The 21,630-nt window shown below is 41.4% G+C and overlaps 1 protein-coding gene across 1 annotated transcript; it reads right to left on the bottom strand.

Annotated features, from left to right (window-relative positions):
• Positions 1-3,609: 3,609 nt before the first annotated feature.
• On the bottom strand, positions 3,610-18,534 carry slc35d3 (solute carrier family 35 member D3). Its single transcript, XM_084953919.1, has 4 exons — positions 17,871-18,534; positions 14,975-15,185; positions 9,752-9,909; positions 3,610-9,671 (listed from the first exon to the last, which is right to left on the bottom strand). The coding sequence occupies exons 1-4, from the start codon at positions 18,093-18,095 to the stop codon at positions 8,940-8,942; spliced, it is 1,326 nt and encodes a 441-aa protein (XP_084810045.1). The 5' UTR covers positions 18,096-18,534; the 3' UTR covers positions 3,610-8,939.
• Positions 18,535-21,630: the final 3,096 nt, after the last annotated feature.

Raw genomic sequence — 21,630 nt, 5'->3', positions numbered from 1 at the left:
TTATTCCGTCGTTACATATTTTAGTATTTTTTTCCGCAAACACATGGATTTGAGCAGGAAAGCTTAAAAGCCACATTACATCAATTTCCTCATTATTCTTCATGTATAAACAGCAAACAGTGCTGAAGGTCCTCGTCCCGCTGCTGTGTGACAACTAAACTTATGTTTAAACTGGGACGTTTGGCTGCTTTGTTTTGAAAGATTTTTCGTTTCCAGCATTTTATTTCTAAATAAGTCACATTAAAAACTCTCAGCTTCCAGATTTGACGGTTTTCTTTGAACATTACATCCAAAAAAGACTTGTATCCTGACTCTTCTGCCATGTAATACAGTATTATGCTTGAGCTATTTCTGCTTATTATGAATAACCTTTCAAGAAGAGTACTTAAAAAAAAAAAAAAACAACAACAACAACAACAACAAAAAACGGTTCACAGGGCAGTGATCACAGAGCCAAGAAACTAATCCCAAAATGGGTCTGGAAGCCACTGTACAAGTAAAATCACTGCCTGTTGGTTTCTGCCTGAATGTGAGCCAGATTCAGTCCAGTTTTACCGAAAAGATAAAAACAAGCTGTCAAAAACGTCCTCCTCCTCCTCTGTGATGTAGCCTTCTGTGATGTACACCTGGTTTCATACTCTCATTCAAAGTCTTCCTCCTCTTCAAACAAAGAAGTTCAGTCACTGCAAATCTCCCATTATCAAAAGACAACCTGCAAATTATACAGTTACATGCATGTGTGTGCGTGTTCCTGTGTAGCTATCTTTGTGAGGACCAAAATCTGCATTCTACTATACTTGTGAGAACCGACAGTCACTTGTGAGGACACACACACCGGTCCTCACAAATTTGAAGGCATTTTTGAGGCTCAAAATGTGGTATTAGTGTCAGGGTTACAATTAGGTTATGGTTAAGTTTAGGGTAAGGGTTAGGCATTCATTTTTAATGATTAGGGTTAGGGTAAGGGGCTAGGGAAACCATTATGTCAATAAAGGTCCTCACTAAGATAGCTGAATGGGCGTGTGTGTGTTCGTGTGTGTGTCCTACTTAAGTTTGAAGGACAGTTTTCAGATGGATTTTTCAGCAGTAAAGTGCTGAGTGGAGCTCTTAGCCAACTGTCTCCTTATTCTTCACTTGTCTTCCATCTCTTCATCCCTCCTCCTCTTCCTCCTGCGTTAGCAGCAGCAGCACTAACTCACATTACATTTTGGTTGTATTTTTTTGGACTGCTATGCCATCTAATTTAGCTCGCTTAATATTTTTTTACCCTCACTTCCAACTTTAAGAACACTTTCTGATTTGTAGTCCTTGCAAAGCTGAAGCCTTTCCTTCATTTATTTGATGCTGAGGAGGTGATCCATGCATTCATTTCATCTCAGCTTGACGACGGCAGCAGCATTTATTCATGTGGAAGTCGGTGTTTAGTTTCACGTATGCAGCTGGTCCAGCCGCCAAGCACTTTTTTTTTGGCCCCAGTCAGGGTTTTTTAGTCACTGCATACACTGCGCTGATCAAGCCGTTCAACATCAGCGTCAGACCAGTACAGTAACCGCTACTTATTACATTATTTTTTGTGTTACTGAATAATATGGTCTGTATAATTTTTAGCTAACAATGTAACACTAAATCAAATGTAGTATTTCTTTGTGTTGGATGTCTAAGCGTTAGCATAAAGATGACAGCACAGTGACTCAGGCTCAGTCATCTCTGCTTTTGTTGCCTGTTGAAAGTTGAACTTTGGTCAACTGGTTGGGGTCAACTGTCACACTACTGACGTAGATAATGGGTTGCTCCCAGGTAGGTGGAGGTCGCGTTTTCAGTGACAGATCATCGGTTCTGGACAGGACAGTTTGATCTTTTCTGCCATGTTCTTGTACCGACATTCAATAAATTACAATTATTTCGACAAACTTGGAGTTCAGTCTGCCGTTTCTATTCTGTCTTCCTCGTGAAATAAGATCAAGTGATTTTTGCCCATAAAAAAGGAATGCTGGGTCATTTTTATGTAGGGCAAGTAACAGGAAAACAGTTTGACACCCAGCACTATTCACCTGCACAAACCCGTGAGAAAAGGTGGGAAGGCGGAGCACACAGGTGAAGGATGAGTCATCACAACCCAGGGATGGCTTTACCTCATTCATCCCTTCAATAGTCAGGTGAGGTTGGAGAACTGGAAGTTAAATGAGGAGTTCGGGGAAAGGATCAGTCAACAGATAACGAGTCACAAGATTCCAGCAAAGATCCCTGAAAGTTTTGTTTTTCTAACATGATTCAAACATCATGGTTTGACCACTGATAGCACATACAAAACATACAGCAGCTCAAGCTACATAATGGTTCACACCAAATAATAAAACCATATGAGCCTGTCCCTGAGCTTCCATGTGAATCTGTGCATCAGTTTCCTGTGTGGTGGTCCTCGTTCCTAGCTAAGGTCTCCTAATGAAAACACTACTGTGGACATGCCTCTGTGAACAGGGTTTCATCCCACTGGGGAGATTTGTTGGTGTAGAAAAAAGATTTTCAGTTTTCTTTGGGGTGAACGTTGAAATTGAAACGTTGATGGTTCTTTCACCTCATCGCACACAAAAATAAAAATCGTGTTCAAATAAAGAAGGAAACATGAACACAGTATAACTAAAGCTGTGCCTCTGCATGTGTTACTATCTGACCATGGCTGACCATGCCAGCATGCATTGCCTCCGTGTTTGTGGACTCTTGGACTATATTTACGAGGACCATTTCAGGAACTCTTCCAGGTTAAACTTGGTTTGACGTGATTTGGACGTTTTACTTCTGAATGGATTATTTCAGCTGAATCTGCCAGCTTGTAGGAGACGTTAATATACTCCCAACTCCTGTGCGTGTGCTGCTTATGTTTTCACCTTTACGCTCTGTTTAAATTAAAAACCAGAGTGTCAGCCTAAGCAGCAAACTCCAATAACTCAAATTAATTAAACAAGGGATTTGTAAGTAAATTAATCATGGAGTCTCTCCATGAGTGGAAGGAAATTAATGCAACAGACAAACATGTTCCCAGTTTCGCACTAATGTCAAATAAGTTACCTAAAATCTGCAAGGACTTAATTTTAGTTTTTTAATTGAATATTTGTTTAGAACTGGGAACTTTTATCTCCATTTTCACGCATGAAAATGAGAACTGCAGGTATTGGAGAAGGGGGGATTTTATAGCCTGAGGCCGGAGGGGGCGTGAAGGAGGAGTGGTCCCGCTCCTGAAATTCAGATGATATCTCCACTACAATTACACATATCAGTGCATCTCAAAAGATTCAACATAATAAGGAAGTTTTTTCTCCTACACTTTAGTTAATTCTGTATTTGTAACATTTTATTTAATCCAGTATCTCCCAAAACAGAATATTTGGGTCTAGTTTGGTGTACGTGACCAGAATCATTGGCGATGATCATCGACACTTGTTATAGGAAAGTTGAGTGGGAGGGAAACATGTGAGAGGAGTTTCTAGAAAACTGGAGGTTCACAAGGAGTGGACAAAGGCTTGTGTAGGTGCACTAAGAGCCACACCACATCTGCAGGAAAAGAGTTATAGCTGCCCCTGATGCCAAACCCCTCCTGAACCAGAGACAATCTTTTGAAATATCAGACTGGCTTTATTTCAGAAAAACATGACAGCTCTTTTATAGAAAGACAGAAAATATTTCTCACTTTTCATGCACAACACACATCACATCTCTTTTTTAAATACATCAGCTCTTTTCACAATATTCATGACATCGGGCTGTTTGTCATAACTCCAACATGCTGCTGTGTCCCACTTCACACCTGATGGTTTGTTTCTGAAACACACTGTGGTTTAAAACTAAAAGATGTGACATGATCTTGGATGGATTATGAAGAAACGGGCTCTTCAGGAAAGGTAACTCCCACAACCCTCCAGGAACCAGACACAGATGGTATTATGAGGCGTTTCAGTGTTGGGAGAGTCAGACTGGAACATTGTGCCTTAAGGCATTAAGGCAACAACCGATTGGTTTTAGGTCAGACTTTTCATTCAAAATATTGTAACTCTTTTCGCGTTGGAATTCTTTCAGTTGAGCGAAAGGTTCAGGACAGATGTTAAAAAAACATTGCGAAACACATATCTGATGCCAGAGACAGGTTAGGGATCTGTCATTACAGACTTCTCATGTGCCTGCAATGCCTTAAACCTACTCAGGAAGTGAAAGCATTAGTAGAAAGATACTGTAAATAAATCAGAAAATTCTGAATAAAGTGCAAAGACTCAGAACTACAGTCTTAATGTCTCCATCACTGTTCAGACTTCCTGTTTTTTTGACTTGTGTCTTTATGGTTCTGTTGTTTACTTTTTTAATAAATGCTCTTACCCGGGATAGACAAGAGACCTACTCAGTATTCCATCCACCTGTGATGGTGAGGGGTTGCACACAGTACTTTCACAGACAACAATACAAGATTAACAGTGACAAAAAGCCACCCATACAGATGTTTCAGCTGTTCTGGATTTTACTGCATCCGTTCAGATTCACTAAAAAGCTTTCAGTGATCCAGCTCTAGCTAAAGGAAACATAAGAGACTTTTAATGACTGTAAGATTTACTTTCCACATATTAAATTAAACTCGGCCAGAATTTAGGATTTCCCATGTTCGGCTGACCTGCTCTGTCCTGATTTACATGCTGAGACAGAAATCAGTGGGAAGCAAACAAACTCTGTTTCACCTTTCATAGGTAACAATTTACATACTATAGTACAACCAACTAACCTGCTAAGACCAATAATAAGCCTATTGTGCTAATTTGGCCTCAGGTTGTTTTTCAGATTTTATTTTCAAATGTAAGAACTGTAAAACTCTACATAGCAAACACGTTCATGCACTTTGTGGCTTCTAATTGTTCATGCTTTCGAGTCATTATCACCCCTAGACACCTTTAAACCAACAAATAATCCACATGTCCTGCTTTTTCAACCATATTTATCTTTTCTGAAGTGTTAAATCTGGACAAGGCACCTCAGCGAGGCTCCTTCATAGAGCCCACACCCAGCTCTCTGCAGCTCCGGGGGACATCACATCTCATGTAGCATTAAATGAAGTTTGCAGAGTGTGAGGAGGAAATCAATATCGATCTATACCAGAGGTTGACAGCTTCTTCTCTTCACACAATTCACCATGCCTGAAGCTCCTCCTTTGTGAAGGAGCCTAAGATTGGACGAGAGCAGATAAATGCTCCCCGTTTGTGTTAATAGTCTTTGTGTCTCTGTTGTAGCTCAGCTTTGATTGCAGGGACACCGTTAAAGCTAACCTTTGCAGCTTTTCAGCTCTAGAGGTGTCACAGAGACATTTTCTATAAGTCCTTTCCTGCCTCTGTTGGGAAACAACAGAGGCAGGAAAAGATCCAGGCTAGGAAAGCTCAAAAGAGAAGATAAGGAGAAACACAAAACTTTCAACCAGAAGTATCAGGTTAGTGTTTAATGCAGCTGAATTTACCAAAGGATTGTGAAGCTTTCACAACAGTAAACATGTTGTGATTAGTGCCTTTCTAAAGACGTCAGTCGTTTTAAGAGATCACCTCCAGGTGCCGAGCTAAATGTTGTTAGTAGATTTATAAGATTCTTCCAGCCTTTGAACCAAGTGGTTTAAAAACATTAGGATTAATCAGTCAACTTGTGGAAGAATAATCAAAAAGTGTTGAAAAAGTTCACTGTATCATAAACCTTTTACACAAAGATTCAGATTTTCTCTTCCTTTAGTGTCTCGTTGTTTAAAGATTTGCCTCTTTTATCTTCAACACAACAAGACGTCAGCAGAAGTTATGATTTTGGATTTCTATTAATAACAATATTAGTTACAGCCTACAACCATCTTATCTTTTATATTACTACACAAGCATAAACAAATAAAACAGAAGCTATATTTTTTACAGGGAATTAAATTGCTTTGGCAAAGTTTCTTCACGTTCATGTTAAAAAGTTGAGCACAGTCACTCTCAAACGACATGTCAGTGAGCTGTGCTTTAGCAGATGCTAGCTGTTTCTATCTGCTTGCAATATTAATAATAAGCTATGCTGAGCACCTCGTGACAGAGACTGATACTGGACTAGATTCACAGAGCTTCCAAAACTATTTCTTTAAGTTCCTGTTAATATTTCTACATGTTTTCATAAAATAGTAATTATAAAAAAAAGATTATGTAAGGTTATTTAACTAAACTTTGGTATCTGCTGTTATATTTAGTGGAACAGATGTGATCATTAGCACCAAGCCCTACTTTAAAATGTCTGCCCACAACGGCTCAGCCCACATGTGGAGGATGCTTGAATAATTCCTTGAGATGTGTGGTCGGCTCAGTGGCCCACACATCTCCCTCAGAGCGGCTGATTTTCACCGATTTCATTAGAAACTGTCGGTGAATTGCCTGGAGCAGAGCAGCGAGCCTCTCCAGTTTTCTGGTGCACCAAGGCCAGATAGTTTTGCTTCCTTAGTTTCTTTTCTGAACCTTTGAGCAGTGAAAGGTTGGGCTTGTTGTTTTACTCTGCAAAGCCAGAGCTAATCACACCACAACCAAACAGTCACTGACTGCAAAAATGAGCTTTCTTCAAATGATTTCACTGTTTTTATTTCATTGATTATCCATAACCCACACGCAGACACTGTGGGGCACATGTCACTGTTTCTTTGTAGCTCCCATGATGCTATTGAGGCTGTCAGAGAAGCAGTTTGTGTTTTTAAAGCAGATTATATTAAATTCTTTGTAACCAGTATTCTCTTCAAATCCAATCACGCCAATCTGGCGAACAACAGTTAATCATGAAGCCACGTTTTCTTACACCTCCTACAAATCTTTTCCCGAGCCATTTGTAATCCCGTCCCAAAATAACATATTAGGAAGGCATGAAGAATGACATAATCTCCAGCAAGGTGTGCGTTAAGGGATTCATATGCATATCACAAAAGCCACTGGAGGCTTCTTTGTGCCAGATGCCTCTGCACAGACCTCCCTGTGGGCATGAATTTCTACTGGAGGTAGAAATAATAAAAAAGTGTTCACAGTGCGATCTGTGGAGCCAAGACGCTTTTTAGGGGAAGCGCTGCAGTAAAACTAAGTGCTGTCATCAAATTACAGGTGTTCTGTCAAGATGATCAATCTCAGATTGTTAGATGTACTGAACTGCTCATTTTCATTCTGCTCTGCTGGTAAATAAACTTCCTTATGGATGAAGGAGAGACATCAGTATTACAGCCCTGCACCCAGTCATAGTCAAATGGCACAAAAAGCCTCATAAATAAGTCTTAGATAGTCTTAGATACATCTCTGGGAAACTTAGCTTCAAGTCTTCTTAAGCTAGCTTGATAGAAGAACTACTACAGCATCCTTGCTCGGTCCAGTCATTGTAATAACACTGGTGTGATGACAAGTGAAGAAAAGGTACTTTCACTTAAGCACGTTATGCTGTGTGGTGCGTGCTACCTGAATCACAGTCCATAATTACATATCAAGCCTCAACATGAACTGAAATCAACATTAAAATCATTTTAATTATTTCTCCAGTGGACTTTGAAACGTCAAATAAAAATTCTGGAAACAATGAGAACTTCACAAAGCTTGTTTAGTGCAACCAGAACTCAAAATCATTGTGTCACTGAAGAAGGACTCAAAAGTGAGATAAGTGGAAATCAGAACTATAAGGCTTCACATTATAATATCTCATTTTTTGCAGCTGTATTTAATTGTATTCATACTGTGTATACTTGTAAGTACTTGTATTTGAAAACATCTTGTTTTATAGTATATAAAGCAAAAAGAAACCTTTTTTAATGTACCTAGCTGACAGAAAAAAACATAAAATGAAAAATGAATACAAGTGTTTAAAACGGCCATTATGCTCTTGTGTTTCCTTTTGGGCCATGGTGTCGTTTTTCAGTTGATCCTGTTTAAAGAAGCTGTTGGAGTGTTTTTAGTTCTCTCTCTCTGTCCCTGTCGTTAAATGCATAAGCATAGCTAGTTGGGCTTCTGTGCTCAAAGCCTGAACTGAAAGGCTGAGATGACCATACAAGGAATATCTGCACTCACTGACATCATAAAGATCCAAGGATAGAAAAAAAAGGTCTGAAGTCTGAGCTCTCCTCTCACAGAGATCACCTTTACATACACCAACATTAGTTCTGAAACTTTGGCCGTTTTCTGTGAACATCCACCAGTAGAACAACACATATATAAAATTAAGGAAAAGACACAGAAAAGAAAATGAGACAGAAGCGGAGCGTGAAATGACAGGATTATTATTTCACTTAATGTTGCTAAAGTAAACACAGAAACAGGAAACCAGCAGTAAAATGTGACCGTAGACCTGCAGAGTTTGAGCTGGACGAACTCAAAGAAACCCGGAGTGATCACAGCCATAGAGTCGCTCGCATGCCCGCAGCCAATCAGAAAAAGATCAAAGCACAAAACAGAAACCTTTAGTTGTGTTCAGCTCCTCCCTGATGGGTGTGATTTTCAAGTTTGCACAAGATGCACTGTTTTTCTACAAGGCTTGCTCTTGTTCTGCAAGCTGGAGAAGCAATCCACATCACGCTGCCTAGCCCCAACCACCCCACCGCTGAGCCGAGGGACACGAGAGGCAGGATTTATCACTGACGGGCAGCTCTGCCCAAAGCTCTTCATCCACTTTTCTCCACCAGAAACCTCTTTTCACTCATAAACAACAAAGAAATAAAGCACTCAGACTTCTGTGTGATGAAACAGAGTTTTTGGCACAAAAGATCTCGTCGAGGTAATTGAAGCAACAGCGGTGAACACGACCAACGAGCATTCAGTAAGCACTAAGAGGTTCCTGGCGTACATACAGTAGAGGTTCAGTCATTTTCTTCTTCTCTGGTTTCCTTGACGTTTTATTAATTTCCTTTTTTTTTTTTTTTAGTTCGGCTCTTAGTCCCGCCCTCACGGACTTTGCTGCTCCATGTTTTCGATCAAGGGGTCTTTCTTTAGGAACTGCAGATGTCTGATGGACCTCCACACTCCGACATAGCTATCACTGAGTGACGTGGCAGCAGTGGTGTTCTCTTTGTGGAGGTGCTCCCTCTGCATCTCCAGCGCCTCTTTTTCTGTCATGACATGAGAATTGACACCTTTCTCACCTTCTCCCGTCCACAACTGTCCGTTAGCCAAATGGGCCGTGGCTGCTGCCTCCTCCTTGTCGTCACTGCTCGGCACTCCTTCTGCCTCTGGCTGCTCTGGATCAGATCCTGTAGTGGGACCGCTCCCGTCCAGCGGAGGTTTCTCTCTGTAAGGCTTGCCCGGCAGCCCGTTGTCCTTTCCCGCCTCCTCCAGGTCCTCGTACGAGCTCTTCTTCTTTGTCTCGTAGTATTTAACCACACAGTAGGTGATGGAGCCGATGGTGTTCACCACCACACCGCCAATGAAAAGACTGGTGGGTGCAACGTCACTGAAGGCCAACATACCGACGGTGATGGTGGCGATGCTCTTGACCACACCAACGAAGCTGGTGGTGACAGCCGAGTTGATGTAGGTGCAGTGCAGCGTGGTGAAGTTCATGGCACAGCCAATGAAGATGCAGAAGATGAAGATGACCGTGATGTGAGGGTCCGTCCAGCCCTTGTATGACCAAATGTTGATGGCATCCATAGAAATGAAGGAGCACACCAGCAGCACCTGAGAGAAGACAATAAAAATACAAAATGAGAAGCGAGAATAACGATGGCAGTAAAGTTTGAAAATACACCACTCCATACCGGTGAGGCCATGATGGCGATGGCGTACTGTGCGGTAAGCGGTCCATACTCGCTGTCCAGACTGGTTTTCTGGATCAGAACCAAGTAGGAGGCATGGATGATGACGGCTAAAACACCGGTGACGTAACCAAAGGGATCACCTGTGAGATCACCGGCACCTGCGGAGAAAGAATTTAAATCAAGTTTTTACATTTTTTTATTCCAACATCTGTGAAGTTTCTCTCGATTTTATTTACATGATATTTTTCTGAACTTAAAGTTCAGTATAACTGGGATATGGTATGTTTTATCCACAGCCTACATCAATATTAATACAACGTTTCGTAACAGGGCAACAAACAATAGCACCCTGTCGAGTGCCAATTGCACCTTACTTCAGATGCCCGCTAAGTCTACGTTCCAACATTGAAGGGCGGGGCTTGTTGGATCAGTTTAGGAAGTCAAAACAACTTCCGGTCAGGAAGAGATGGTAGACTGGGTCCAGTCCCTTCACAACAGCAATTCCCAGCAGCTTTGTGTTTTGTTAAATGGATGATTTTTTATTGATTTTTTATTCATCAAGACGTCTGTTTATTTGATGGGTAATTTGCTATTGTAACCTGAAACCACACACTGTCCGGGGAAAACTTAAGTACACCCTGTAATTAAATTGCTTATAAAAAGAACTTTGGGCACAAATACTCGAAGAATTCATTATTTTCTCATGTGGTTGTGAAGGAATTTTGCAGGCATTCATTCATTCATTCCACAGCATTTCGATCGTGTTGGGATCTGGACTTTGTCTGTGTCATTGCAGCATTGGGTTCTAGAGCTTTAACGTTACTGTGAAATGTTGAGCAGCATTTCTCAGACAGCTTCTCCTTCTGTGTCTGAGAGGTTTCCTTGTGGTTTAGCATATCTGTGATATCAAAAGATGGGAGATTGTGGGAGTTTGTAGGTGGGAAAGCCGAGGAATGAGGACAGATGATAAAGAAGGAAAGATGGAATTAATCCTGTGCTGAGCCTGTATGCTGGAAGCTTGACAAGGAAGCTTCTCATACTGAAAACAAACTACACTAACTGAAGCCTCGTCTGCCAGCGTGATGTCAGTGCTCGTGTTGTCAGTAAAAACCAACCAATACACTTGGTCAACCTGCCCATCAGATTTGGCAAACACACAGCAGTCACTTCCATTTTTTTACATATTCCATCTTTGGATTCATCCACTGCTGCTGACTGTCCCTCACAAATGCACAAGTTCCTCCTGTTTGAGAAAGTGGTGCTCATTGCTTTTAGAAAACTGCTGGATTTTTAAAGCACACAATAATACATGTGACTGTGGATATTTTTAATGTAATTGGCTTTGGGCTGGCAAGTCAGAAGTTGTTACTTAGAAACGTTTCTTGTTGGTAGAAATCAGGAAAAGACTAAAAACTACAATGAAACTCATTAGGAACTTGAGAAAGATGGTATTAAAATTATTTTTAAAAAACACAAACTTTAGTGAATCAGGTGCTGACTCATAACGACTTCCACTGTTGCAGTCGCATGCTTCTGTTGGCCCATCATCATCATCTGCAACGATACAATGTTGCTCTTCTTCCACACAGCCCCTTTTCTACGTGAGCCTTTTAGAAATTCTTCAGTACTGCTGATGGTGCAGAATGCGCTCTGATCAGCAGCAGTGAACACCAACCATTTGTAGCATTTGCACCTTTAAAGCTCCATAGATGCACGATTTATTCCTGCAGGTAGGCGGAAGGATTTTTATACTACCTCCTCACCTCAGTGATGTTAATCCAGGATAGAGTGAATGGGACCAATTTTCCAATTCATTTAAATTCAATTCAGTTTCATTTAAACAGGACCAAATCACAACAAGAGTTGCTTTGTGGCATTTTATATTGTTATATTATAACAGCTGTAAAAACCAGCTGTTTTAATAAAATCCATTTTTTTATTAAAATGTTTAGCTGTTCCTTAAATTGATGTCACTAAAAGCACATAAAACAACCATTAGAAGCTACTTTATATGTTCATGGATGTGCAAACATTGCTCAGTGGGTTATCATAAAAACACCTTTAAACTCAGAGAGAATATATAATTTGCATTTTCTATTATTTAAAATCAAATTTAGAGATGACTATCCACTTCTAAAATAATTCACCATGTATAAGGCGCCACAGTTGGTCTATTATCTTTCAACTCAATGTAATTGGTGTAGCTGTTCCCCTAGGTGTTACAATCGAGTGTAGCATCCCTGATAAAGGATGAGAGGGGGGCTGGTAAAGTTGGATGGGTATCCTGTTCCATCTCAGGCAGCCATCAAAGCCGTTCGTGCCCACTAAGCACTTACAAATCCATCAAATTCTCACCAGCACTTTTCTGAGTTCATATGATTCAAAATGGGGTCAGGTATAATTTTCACAGAAGCTCAGCAGAGAGATTTGAGTGAATTTTCAAAATAAAAGCCCCATGCAAACTAAACACAGGTGTGCTCCTGGTGTGATCATCTGTCCCTTGTTAAGCATGGCTGATGTTTTTTACAACTTTTAGAATAAAGTTTAAAATCTGAACAAAGGCTCTGAGGTACAGTATGTGCCAACATACAACAGGAAGTAGACCCTGAAAAACATTCGGCTCAAAAGACTCGCTGCACAACAACATCAACCATCACAAAGGCTTATTAAACTTGGGTTGGGGGAAGGGGTCATAAGCTATCTCCCCCATAATATTAATCATGACTGAAAGATGTGCCTCATACGCAAACTGTTGACGTGACAAACAATCCAAATATTGCAGAGATTTGGCTAATCCACAAGGGACGCATGGAAGACGCACATCTTACATTTTTTTGCGAGAAGCGGTAATTATCATGAAGATTAAATCCCAGGATGATGAATCTGTCCATTAGATTCATATTCTGCAGCGTTCACAGTCCATGTTCCAGCAACCCCCCATCCAGCAGACTGGATTAATCCAGGAAATGAATTGTGCGTGGAGGTTTTTGTTTATGACTTCAGGATCGTTATCGCTAATGGAAGGGCAACATTTACTGCTGAGAATGATGATTAAAAGATCTGTATAAGACAGATAACTTAATGTTTAAACAGCTTTAACTGTTGTTGTTTTTAAGGATCAGCTTCAATATTTTCTTCTCCTTTATGAAAAAAAACAAATACATTAAAAGAAGATGGAAAGGCAGAGTAAACAAGTTAACAGAGGGATGAATGAACAGCAAGAGAAGGCTCTTTAAAAAAGTACACGCTACACCTTTGACATTAGACCACGGACAGATGGATTTGACCTGAAACACTTGTGCTTTCTGAATTAGGAATAAGAGAGTGAGGGATTGTTTCCCACAAACACAACACAAGTTAAAAGCTGTTTGAGAATCAGTTTACGGCACATCGCTTTGGCTATGTGGGTGTTACAAGCCAACCAGCCAACAGCTTATAGGACTGTGGGAGCTGCTCAAAAATGGAAGAAAACAGGTTCCTGGCACAACTTCACCAACTTCCAAGGTGCTTAAAGAAAAGCCAAAAATGTTAAAACTCTGAAAAACACTGATATAGAAGCATTCAAAATGTTTTTGCAACTATCCTAACTAGGGATGGGCATCGAAAACCGGTTCTTGCTGAGAACCGGTTCCCACTGTTTCAATTCTTTGGAATTGTTTTCCATTTTTGCAAACGATTCCCTTATCGATTCCAGTCACCTCGAATGACGTCACCACGTTGCGGAGCGTCATTTACCTGGCAGGAAACATGGCGGCTCAAACGCTCAAAAGTTTGGTTATACTTTACGAGAACGGATGACAACAGGGCAACTTGCAATACTTGAAAAGTAGATATTTCATTTAAGGGAGGAAACACTACGAATATGCAAAAGCATTTGCTCACAAAACACGCAATAACCTTAAATGAATGTCGTGTTTTTAATTCCGCTCCGGACTCGTGAATCTCAACCCAGCAGCAGCGGTAACGTTTGCACGTCCTCTCCCGTTAATGCGGCAGGTAAATAATCAACTAACAGTGCATATTATGTTAGCGCGATCTGCCTTATTACAAAACCTGCCATTACTGTGCATTTAGGTGGCCATGATGAGAGAGACAGACAGAGTCTGGCTGGCTCAGATGCTGGCAGTTCTCGCTGCAGTCTACTGGTAGCGTCTCCTTTCAGGCCAGGATAGACGAATGTCACCGAGCAGTGACTAAGTTTGTGGTCAAAGGCTTGCACCCATTTGCCACAGCAGACGCCCCCGATTTTCAGTAAGTGAATGTGTTTAATTGTAGGCAGGGACATTACTGGATATTCTTGTGTAATTGCTACTGAATAATTGATGTTATACTTTGTTATTGCTACAGAAGAATATTAATTTTATTATTTTACATTTACAATTTTTTTTTCCTGGGGACCCTGTGACACCCCATTGAAGAGCCGTAGGCTGTGGATCTCTTAAGATCTCACTGTTGGGTTTGTAAGGCCATGTTACTCCTAAATTTCTATCTTGTTCAAAGAGAAGATATAAAACAAAGTTCTGAGCTAATCGACCTTAGTGTTCTCCTTTTTTAAAAAGAATCGATAAGAGAATCGATAAAGAATCGAATCGTTAAACAGAATCGAAATTGGATCGGAATCGTGAAAATCTTATCAATACCCATCCCTAATCCTAACACCTCTGTCTTTTAAGAAGGTGGTTAAAGTAATCAGACGGAGGCTATGTGGACCAGTCTGCCAATAATAGACATGACTGGAGTCTCCTCCACTCTTTCATTTTTTTTTATTTTGCAAATCAACAGCTATTTCAAGGCACTTTATATTGCAAAGTAAAGACCTTAAAATGTTAACCCCCCAAAATTGAGACAATCCACTACAAATAGCACTCTGACAGTGGAAATGAAGAAATGCCTTTTACAAGGAAGAGATCTCTGGCAGAACCAGACTTGAATAAGGGCAGCTGTCCAAGGCAACCAGGTAAGGGTGTAAGGGGGAGAAAGAAGGAAAGCATTTTGATGCAATGATAGACAATGGGACAAGCAGCTCTGGTGGGGTAGTGTGTGTCAGCACGTTAATGGGATGTGGAATATTCTTGGACTTGGGCTAAAACCTGTTAGCATGTTAGTAACAAAAACATAAACAGGACTATGGGCGGTACAGAACCCTGAGCACCTTAAACTGCCTCAGTGCACGGGTTTGTCACTAATTAACACTCAAGTGTGTGTGTGTTTGTTTGTGCTCACCAGCTAGCGCAGCTCCCCCGGTGGTGATGAGCACAGCGGTCACCACCCCGACAGACGGCACGCCGTTCCTGAGCACGCACACGCCAATGCTGAGCGTGAAGAGAGGCAGGCAGCGCTTGAACACGACGTACATGGGAAGGCTGAGGCCGCGCAGAGACCACAGCGTGAGCGTGGACTGCAGCGTGGAGAGGATACACACTGAGGCAAACTCCTGCACAGACAGGAAGAGACAAGCATCCATGGTGACACATTAACACACATTCACTTCACGGAGGACCTGACCACTTTACTCGAGTATCTTGAACGTGCTGGAGCAATAACAGAAATCAGCTTCCTGCTCAAGCTGATGCAAACACACATTCTCAGGTCTGAAACAGACTTGAAGTGTTTCTGTGACTAAAATGAAACTTGTTTGCATCTACATAGGGCTGCCACAAACGATTATTTTGATAGTCGACTAATCAGATCATGCATCCATTGGACGTAGAACGTACAGCTTATTGCACCAGCATGCATCTGCTCTTATATAACTATCATTAGCTTACAGCTTTAAGTGTTTAAGGTGTGTGCTAACTAAAAATAAAGACAAGATGATAGTTTATTAAATTTTAATGAAATTTGCAGATTGTTGCGGTGGAGTTTAATAAACTCAGCCGTCTGCTCCTTGCTAATCTTGCTATCTAAAATATAACAGGACACCGGAGTATATTCTCGAGCATCTCACACTTCTGATAATCAGTTGTCTAGTTGACGTTTATTCAGCTGTGTGTAAACTATAACTTTAATCTCAGCCAAACAGATTTACTCAGGAACAAATGAAAACCAAAGAAAAGCCAAACAATAACATTTTTAAGTTATCTAAGTGACTTATATTACATGTTTAACCTGAGTAGCGAAATACGGTGGTGGGTTTGAAAACGATTTGCCGGGAGTCCGGTGTTCTCACGGCTCTAATGAGCCTTGAACCCCGGCTAACTATCGAGCTAGTGGGTAACAGACGTCTCCGAAAACGTCGGAGCGCTTTTGAAAATATGTGGTGTCTTGATAAACTGAGCAGATATTTGAAGTTTACACAGCTACATTCTCGCCTGAAAATATGTTAAACGTTTATTTTGTGACCCAGAAAGAGTAATATGAGTAATATTAAAACTAACTAGCTGCCGCCATTGTTGGAACCTGAGCAGGGCCGCGCTATGAATTCTGGGATATGTTGGGCCACGAAGTATACACCCAACCCATCCTTCAAATCTGGGGAAATGAAGGGCACATTTGTCAGAGTCTTCGAATTTGGATAGTCTTTGTCGTGTCGCTGTAACGTAATTGGCCTACAAATGCGGGCACAGGAGGATGCGGTTCCTGAATTTGGACACAGCTACGATACCGGACACTGCTTCTGCGGTGTGGTCAGTATTCAGATACCTGGATAATCTTCGAGCGGCACAGTATTTACCACTCCAAAACACTGGGGGCACTGCACTAAAGAACTCCACTTTTATGGTAGTAGTGTCAGTAAATCGCTACACTTCAGAACTACACTACAAGTACAGCATTTCCCCTGAAATGTAGCAAAACAGAAATGCCTCAGATTTACACTGAAGTCCAGAAATCTCAGCTAAATCTGCCTCCTAAAGCAGCAGTGAGTGCAGCTGGAGTTAATGTGCTGTGCCTGAACGTGTAGTATTTGTACTTTCATCCAGAAACACTCGTTGTGTTCGATGGATCAGGCCTTGGGTCTCAGTGGACTCTAACCCACAGCCTCTGTTTAATGTACATCGACTGTCATCATTTTTCACTGTTGAGGAGGCGAATCGTACAAATGCAAGCAGAGGTGGAATGACTGCAGTCGTGTCTCTGTGTTGTTCTGATGCCTCGTTTATACCCTGTTTCACTGAGTGAGAGATGGGAAGCCTGTTCTATGTAAAAACTCACATTAATTATGAATGATGAGCTTTGTTGTCATTGTAAGAAGAGCAAACGGTGAGATTTGGATGGCAGCTCCAATACAGTGTTTAAACTCAAAGATGCAGCTGAAGTGAAGAAGAACATTAATAATAAAATAAAGAAAAATAGACTATAAGCATCCAGTATGATGAGTTCAGTTCTCAGATCTGGACGTTTTTAATGAATAAAAAGAATCTTGTGAACAAAAAAGTCGTTGATTTCTGAAAAGCTCCTATTCCTAAAAGCTTTGGCAAACACAAGCTTTGAGCAGGTGTCATTTATTTATTCTAATTACATTGTTTTTAATGATGAAGTAGTAAAAACTGAGCCCGTCCCCAGAGACTGCTGAATTAAACCTGACAGGGTTTAAAGGAAAACCATCTTTGTTATACAGTGTGTGTGTGTGTGTGTGTGTGTGTGTGTGTGTGTGTGTGTGTGTGTGTGTGTGTGAATAACAGCTGAATGAGTCCATGCAGAATATACAGTCTGTTATTACAGTTATTGTAGTGGGGACATGAATGAAAAAGGACCATATTCAGGTTCACGCTCTTCCTCCAGATTATGATTCCGTTCTCTTTAATGTATCTTGTCAATCAGCCAGTAATTAAAGCAAAATGTTCAACTCTAAAACAAATTTCATTCAGTCATTAGTTTTATTGAGGCAGGCCTGAGCCGATGATTAAGCAGTTTCCTCTATTTCAAACCGTAACTTTCACAAACTGCAGTTTAAATGAGTGACCGTGGATTTAGAGAAAAATCCGTTAAAATGCTCCAGAAACTGATTTCACTACTTCACTAAGTATAAATACTTGAATCTGTGTATTTATTATATAATGAATACATTCTGAATAGTGAAGTTTTGATCTAAATAACAGAAATATTAATTTTTTGCGAGCCTCTAAATGAATAAAGTGAATAAAGACACTTTGTGGAGACTTCCTGTCACACTGGTTACCTTGGCGAGCTGCAGGCTGAACGGGGGGATCTCGACCTTCCCCAGCCGCCTGAGGGTCTCCAGGGTGAGCATTGCGGTGCTGCTGGTCAGAAACTGTATAAGCGTGAGGAAGCCGAAGTGATAATTACTGATGAGGAACTTCAGCAGGATGTTCAGGGAGCCCGAGAACACGCCGTGCGCCACGGCCACGGAAATTCCCAAAAGTCGGCTCTTGAACACATCCATGACGGGGGCCAGAGAGGAGTCGGTGTCGGGGAGCCCTGCGCGGTGTGGACAGGTTGGGTGCTGCCAGGCGCGGGAGAGGAAGGACTTGAGGCTGCACAAAGCCCGCTGTCACCGGTGCGGGTCCGCGTTCAGGAGCGTTCAGACTGAGAAACGTAGCAGGAGCTCGCGCTCGGAGTCGGTGCTGCACGTGACACAAACTTTAGTTTCCACTGAATCATCATCACCCGTGGACATTCTCCTCTGCTTCTTTCTCGGAAAATAAAATCAGACGAAAAAGTCCCGCAGAAGTGGGAGCGCGGCGCAAACAGCGCAGCAGCAGCCTCTCCTCGGAGCACGCACTCTGTAATGACATTTTGCCGCAGAGCCTCTTGGCTCAGAACCGTGGAGAGTGGGGGGTGGGGGGCAGGGGGCGGTGTTTACCCGCTCCATCAATGAAGTCACGGAGGATACATGACCGCGAGTGTCTGCGTGGAAATGTCTTTATCTTTGTTTTGAGAGGCAGTTTAAATATTCATGACTTTGATTCGGCACCTCCTCCTCTTCATCAGAGAGAATAACCCTCACGAGCCAAAACCAAAAGGTGAAGATATTAAATACTCTGTAATATTAATTCCAGCTATGATAAACATTTCTGTGTGCAGGGATCGGACCAGTGAGAGCGCATTCATCAGATTTTTGAGTCAACAACAATTTACTAGATTATTTATCCATGCTTTGGTGCGTTCTGTAGTTTGTTTCTTTGTGGGGGTTTTTCGTGGCTTCTGATTATTTCCCGTTTTTCCCAGAGTTAGTACTTGACCCCATACATACATGTCTCTGTGTCTTTGGTAACACTTTATAATTTGGCTTGAGACTAAGGGCTTCATTTCTGAGTAATTAATCAGGATTTATTTGACATGATAATGTAATTATGTTTAAGTACAATTACTTAAAAGTTATACTGTAAGTAAATTTGAAGTGAAGCATAAGTTAAAAAAAGGACAGTTAAATAATAGAAAAATAGATATTTCCTTGTTTTCTATACAAATGTAACTTGTTACCTCCTTATTCTAGTCTGTTCAGTTTTATTTATACAGTGCCAAATCACACCAATCGTTGCCTCAAAGTACTTTATATTTTAAGTTAAAGACCTAAATAATACACAGAAAAAAGTGAAAAGCCCGACAATTAGATGAGCAAGCGCTTTGGTGTCCTTTTAAGAGGACGAAACCTCCAGCAGACACAGGCTCTGGGAGGGGTAGCCATCTGCCGTCACTGTTACTCTAGTGTAGCTATCTAATTGTACATAAGTATAATTACATTGTAATTTCAAAATATAATAATAGAAATTCATTAAATTACAGAGGAATTACGATTTTAGTGACGGCCAATTACTATAATTTGATGGGAAAGGTGGAAAAAGACCTTATTATTGAGCTACAGATTCCAGATAAACTCTACAGTTGTAGAGCTAAAGCTGACATGAGCATCCATCCACTTTGTTCCTTTGCTCAGAGCCATGACGGGGCCACAACCTGTCTCAGGTGTGGGATTCAGCGTGGGTCTCCAGTCTGAAGCAGGGAGCCTTTACATACACGCAGGAAACAACGAAACATTACCAGGTAGATTGATAAAGACTAGACCTGTACACTCTGTATCTGGCATATCTGAGCAGTCATTTCTTCCACCTTAAAACCTGAACTGTTCTGATTCAGAGAGCAAAACGTTTATTTGGAGGTGTAATAATCTCCTAAACTCCGTCTGCTGCGGATCACAGCCGCCACTGCCGACGAGTACGACTGTAAAGACTCAGCAGGAGTACAGATGACTGTAGCCGTGTTTACCTCTTCTGCAGTTCAGTCTTAATCAGATTTATTGCCGTGACAGATCATAGATTTATACGCTGCTGAAGCTGAAAACCGCACAGCGTGGATATAGGATGAAATAATCAACAGATTTTACAGATATTAACAGGAAGCAGCTCAGCATGTTCAGTGCAGGGCCTCGGAGTCTGAGTGTGGGCTGGAAGTATTATCTTTTGAAATATATTAATTAATCTGTAAAATATGAGAAATAAAAAAAAAAAACAAAGATGCTAGAAAAATCTGAAAGTGCAGCTGAAAAAAAAAACAGAGAAAATCCTCACACTAAAGACGCTGAAATCAGAGGTTTACTCGATTAAAGACCTCGGAGATGAGCTGCTCATTTATTTGCACTAAACGAGTTTTATTAACTCCGTGTTTCATGGAATCGGCCCGGATCTGTGGAGCAGGTTTCAGGTTCTCTGTTCTCCAGGTGTGTAGAGAAATGAAATGACACATTCTTGGTTCACCTCAGCAGACTGGGCACCTGATCAATCGTGGGACAACGACAAGCCAGAATGTGAAGATACACCTGCATTTATACTCGTGTAACGCATCTTCAGCCCTTCTTTGGAGAAAAGCACCCCTGACCTCACATCTGTGGCATCTGCAGGAAGCTGAATGAGTGGAGGATTTTGGAGGGTACGTCACCTGAATAAATGCAGCGGCTGTTGGAAGCGCATGCCAGATGTTTGCAGGTGTGCGACCTACTGTAAAATATTCCATCTACATAACTGATATCAGCATTAAACTGGTGGATAATTTCTCACTCACAGAGCATTAATCACCCTTGTGTGTGTCCTCTTGCATTTGAGCCCTTCATGAATGGATGTGAGTGTGAGAGGATTCAGATCATCAAATTTAACCCCTGCCCAGCATGCACAGACGATGAAACCTGGACATCGCCGCATGTGTAACGGTATAAAACAGGGCGGGGACTCTGTGACGTCTCTGCTTCCAGCCTTGAACTGAGAAAGTGATGCTGCTGCGGGGATTTCCATCCCTGTGTTCTGGCCACCAGCTCATCCCGAAGATCCTGGATGAGGCTGAACTCGTGTTCTTCCGCATCAGACACAGAGAATCATTTCTTAATGGAAAGATTTATCTACTGCAGTATTAAGATTTCCATTCGATAGAGCTAAAAACAAACAACAACAAAAACCCTCTATGTATATTTGGACGTCTGCCATGATCCTGGAGAAACAGACATCTCTATTTTTCATTCCTGTAAGCCTCCTCCACCTCCTCCTTATCGAAAAACAGAGACCCCATCAGTCGTAACAGGCGTGGAAATGACTTGGACAATATTTTAATTGAAATATTTCATCAGAAAATCAGTTTGCAGGCCACAGGGGAGGGAGATCCGCCCTTATCGAGCTCAGACCATTAGCTTCAATTAACACGCGGAGAAAGGAGAAGACGGAGGCGCTTTCAAACGTTGGGAAAACGGGCCGAGGATTTAGACCGGAACTCGCTGAGAGAGGGAGGAGGGGAAACTGCAAATACATGCATGCATTGTTCTAGAAACTATAGGTAATATAGATTAGGCCGAGTAATTTAACTTCAAACACAGAACTTAACAGGCGTGAATCCATTTTTAATATGGATTTCCAAATGAATGTGTAGCACACAATCACGGTGAAGGAACGAGAAACCACGTCGCCTGAAGCCAGCGACAGTTTCACCCGTCTGTG

The sequence above is a fragment of the Perissodus microlepis genome, chromosome 15 (genome assembly GCF_051167445.1).
Source record: "Perissodus microlepis isolate ML-2025 ecotype Zambia chromosome 15, ASM5116744v1, whole genome shotgun sequence".
Taxonomy (NCBI): Eukaryota; Metazoa; Chordata; class Actinopteri; order Cichliformes; family Cichlidae; genus Perissodus; species Perissodus microlepis.
The sequence above is the reverse complement of the archived record's forward strand: the minus strand, read 5'-3'. Positions and strand labels throughout refer to the sequence as shown.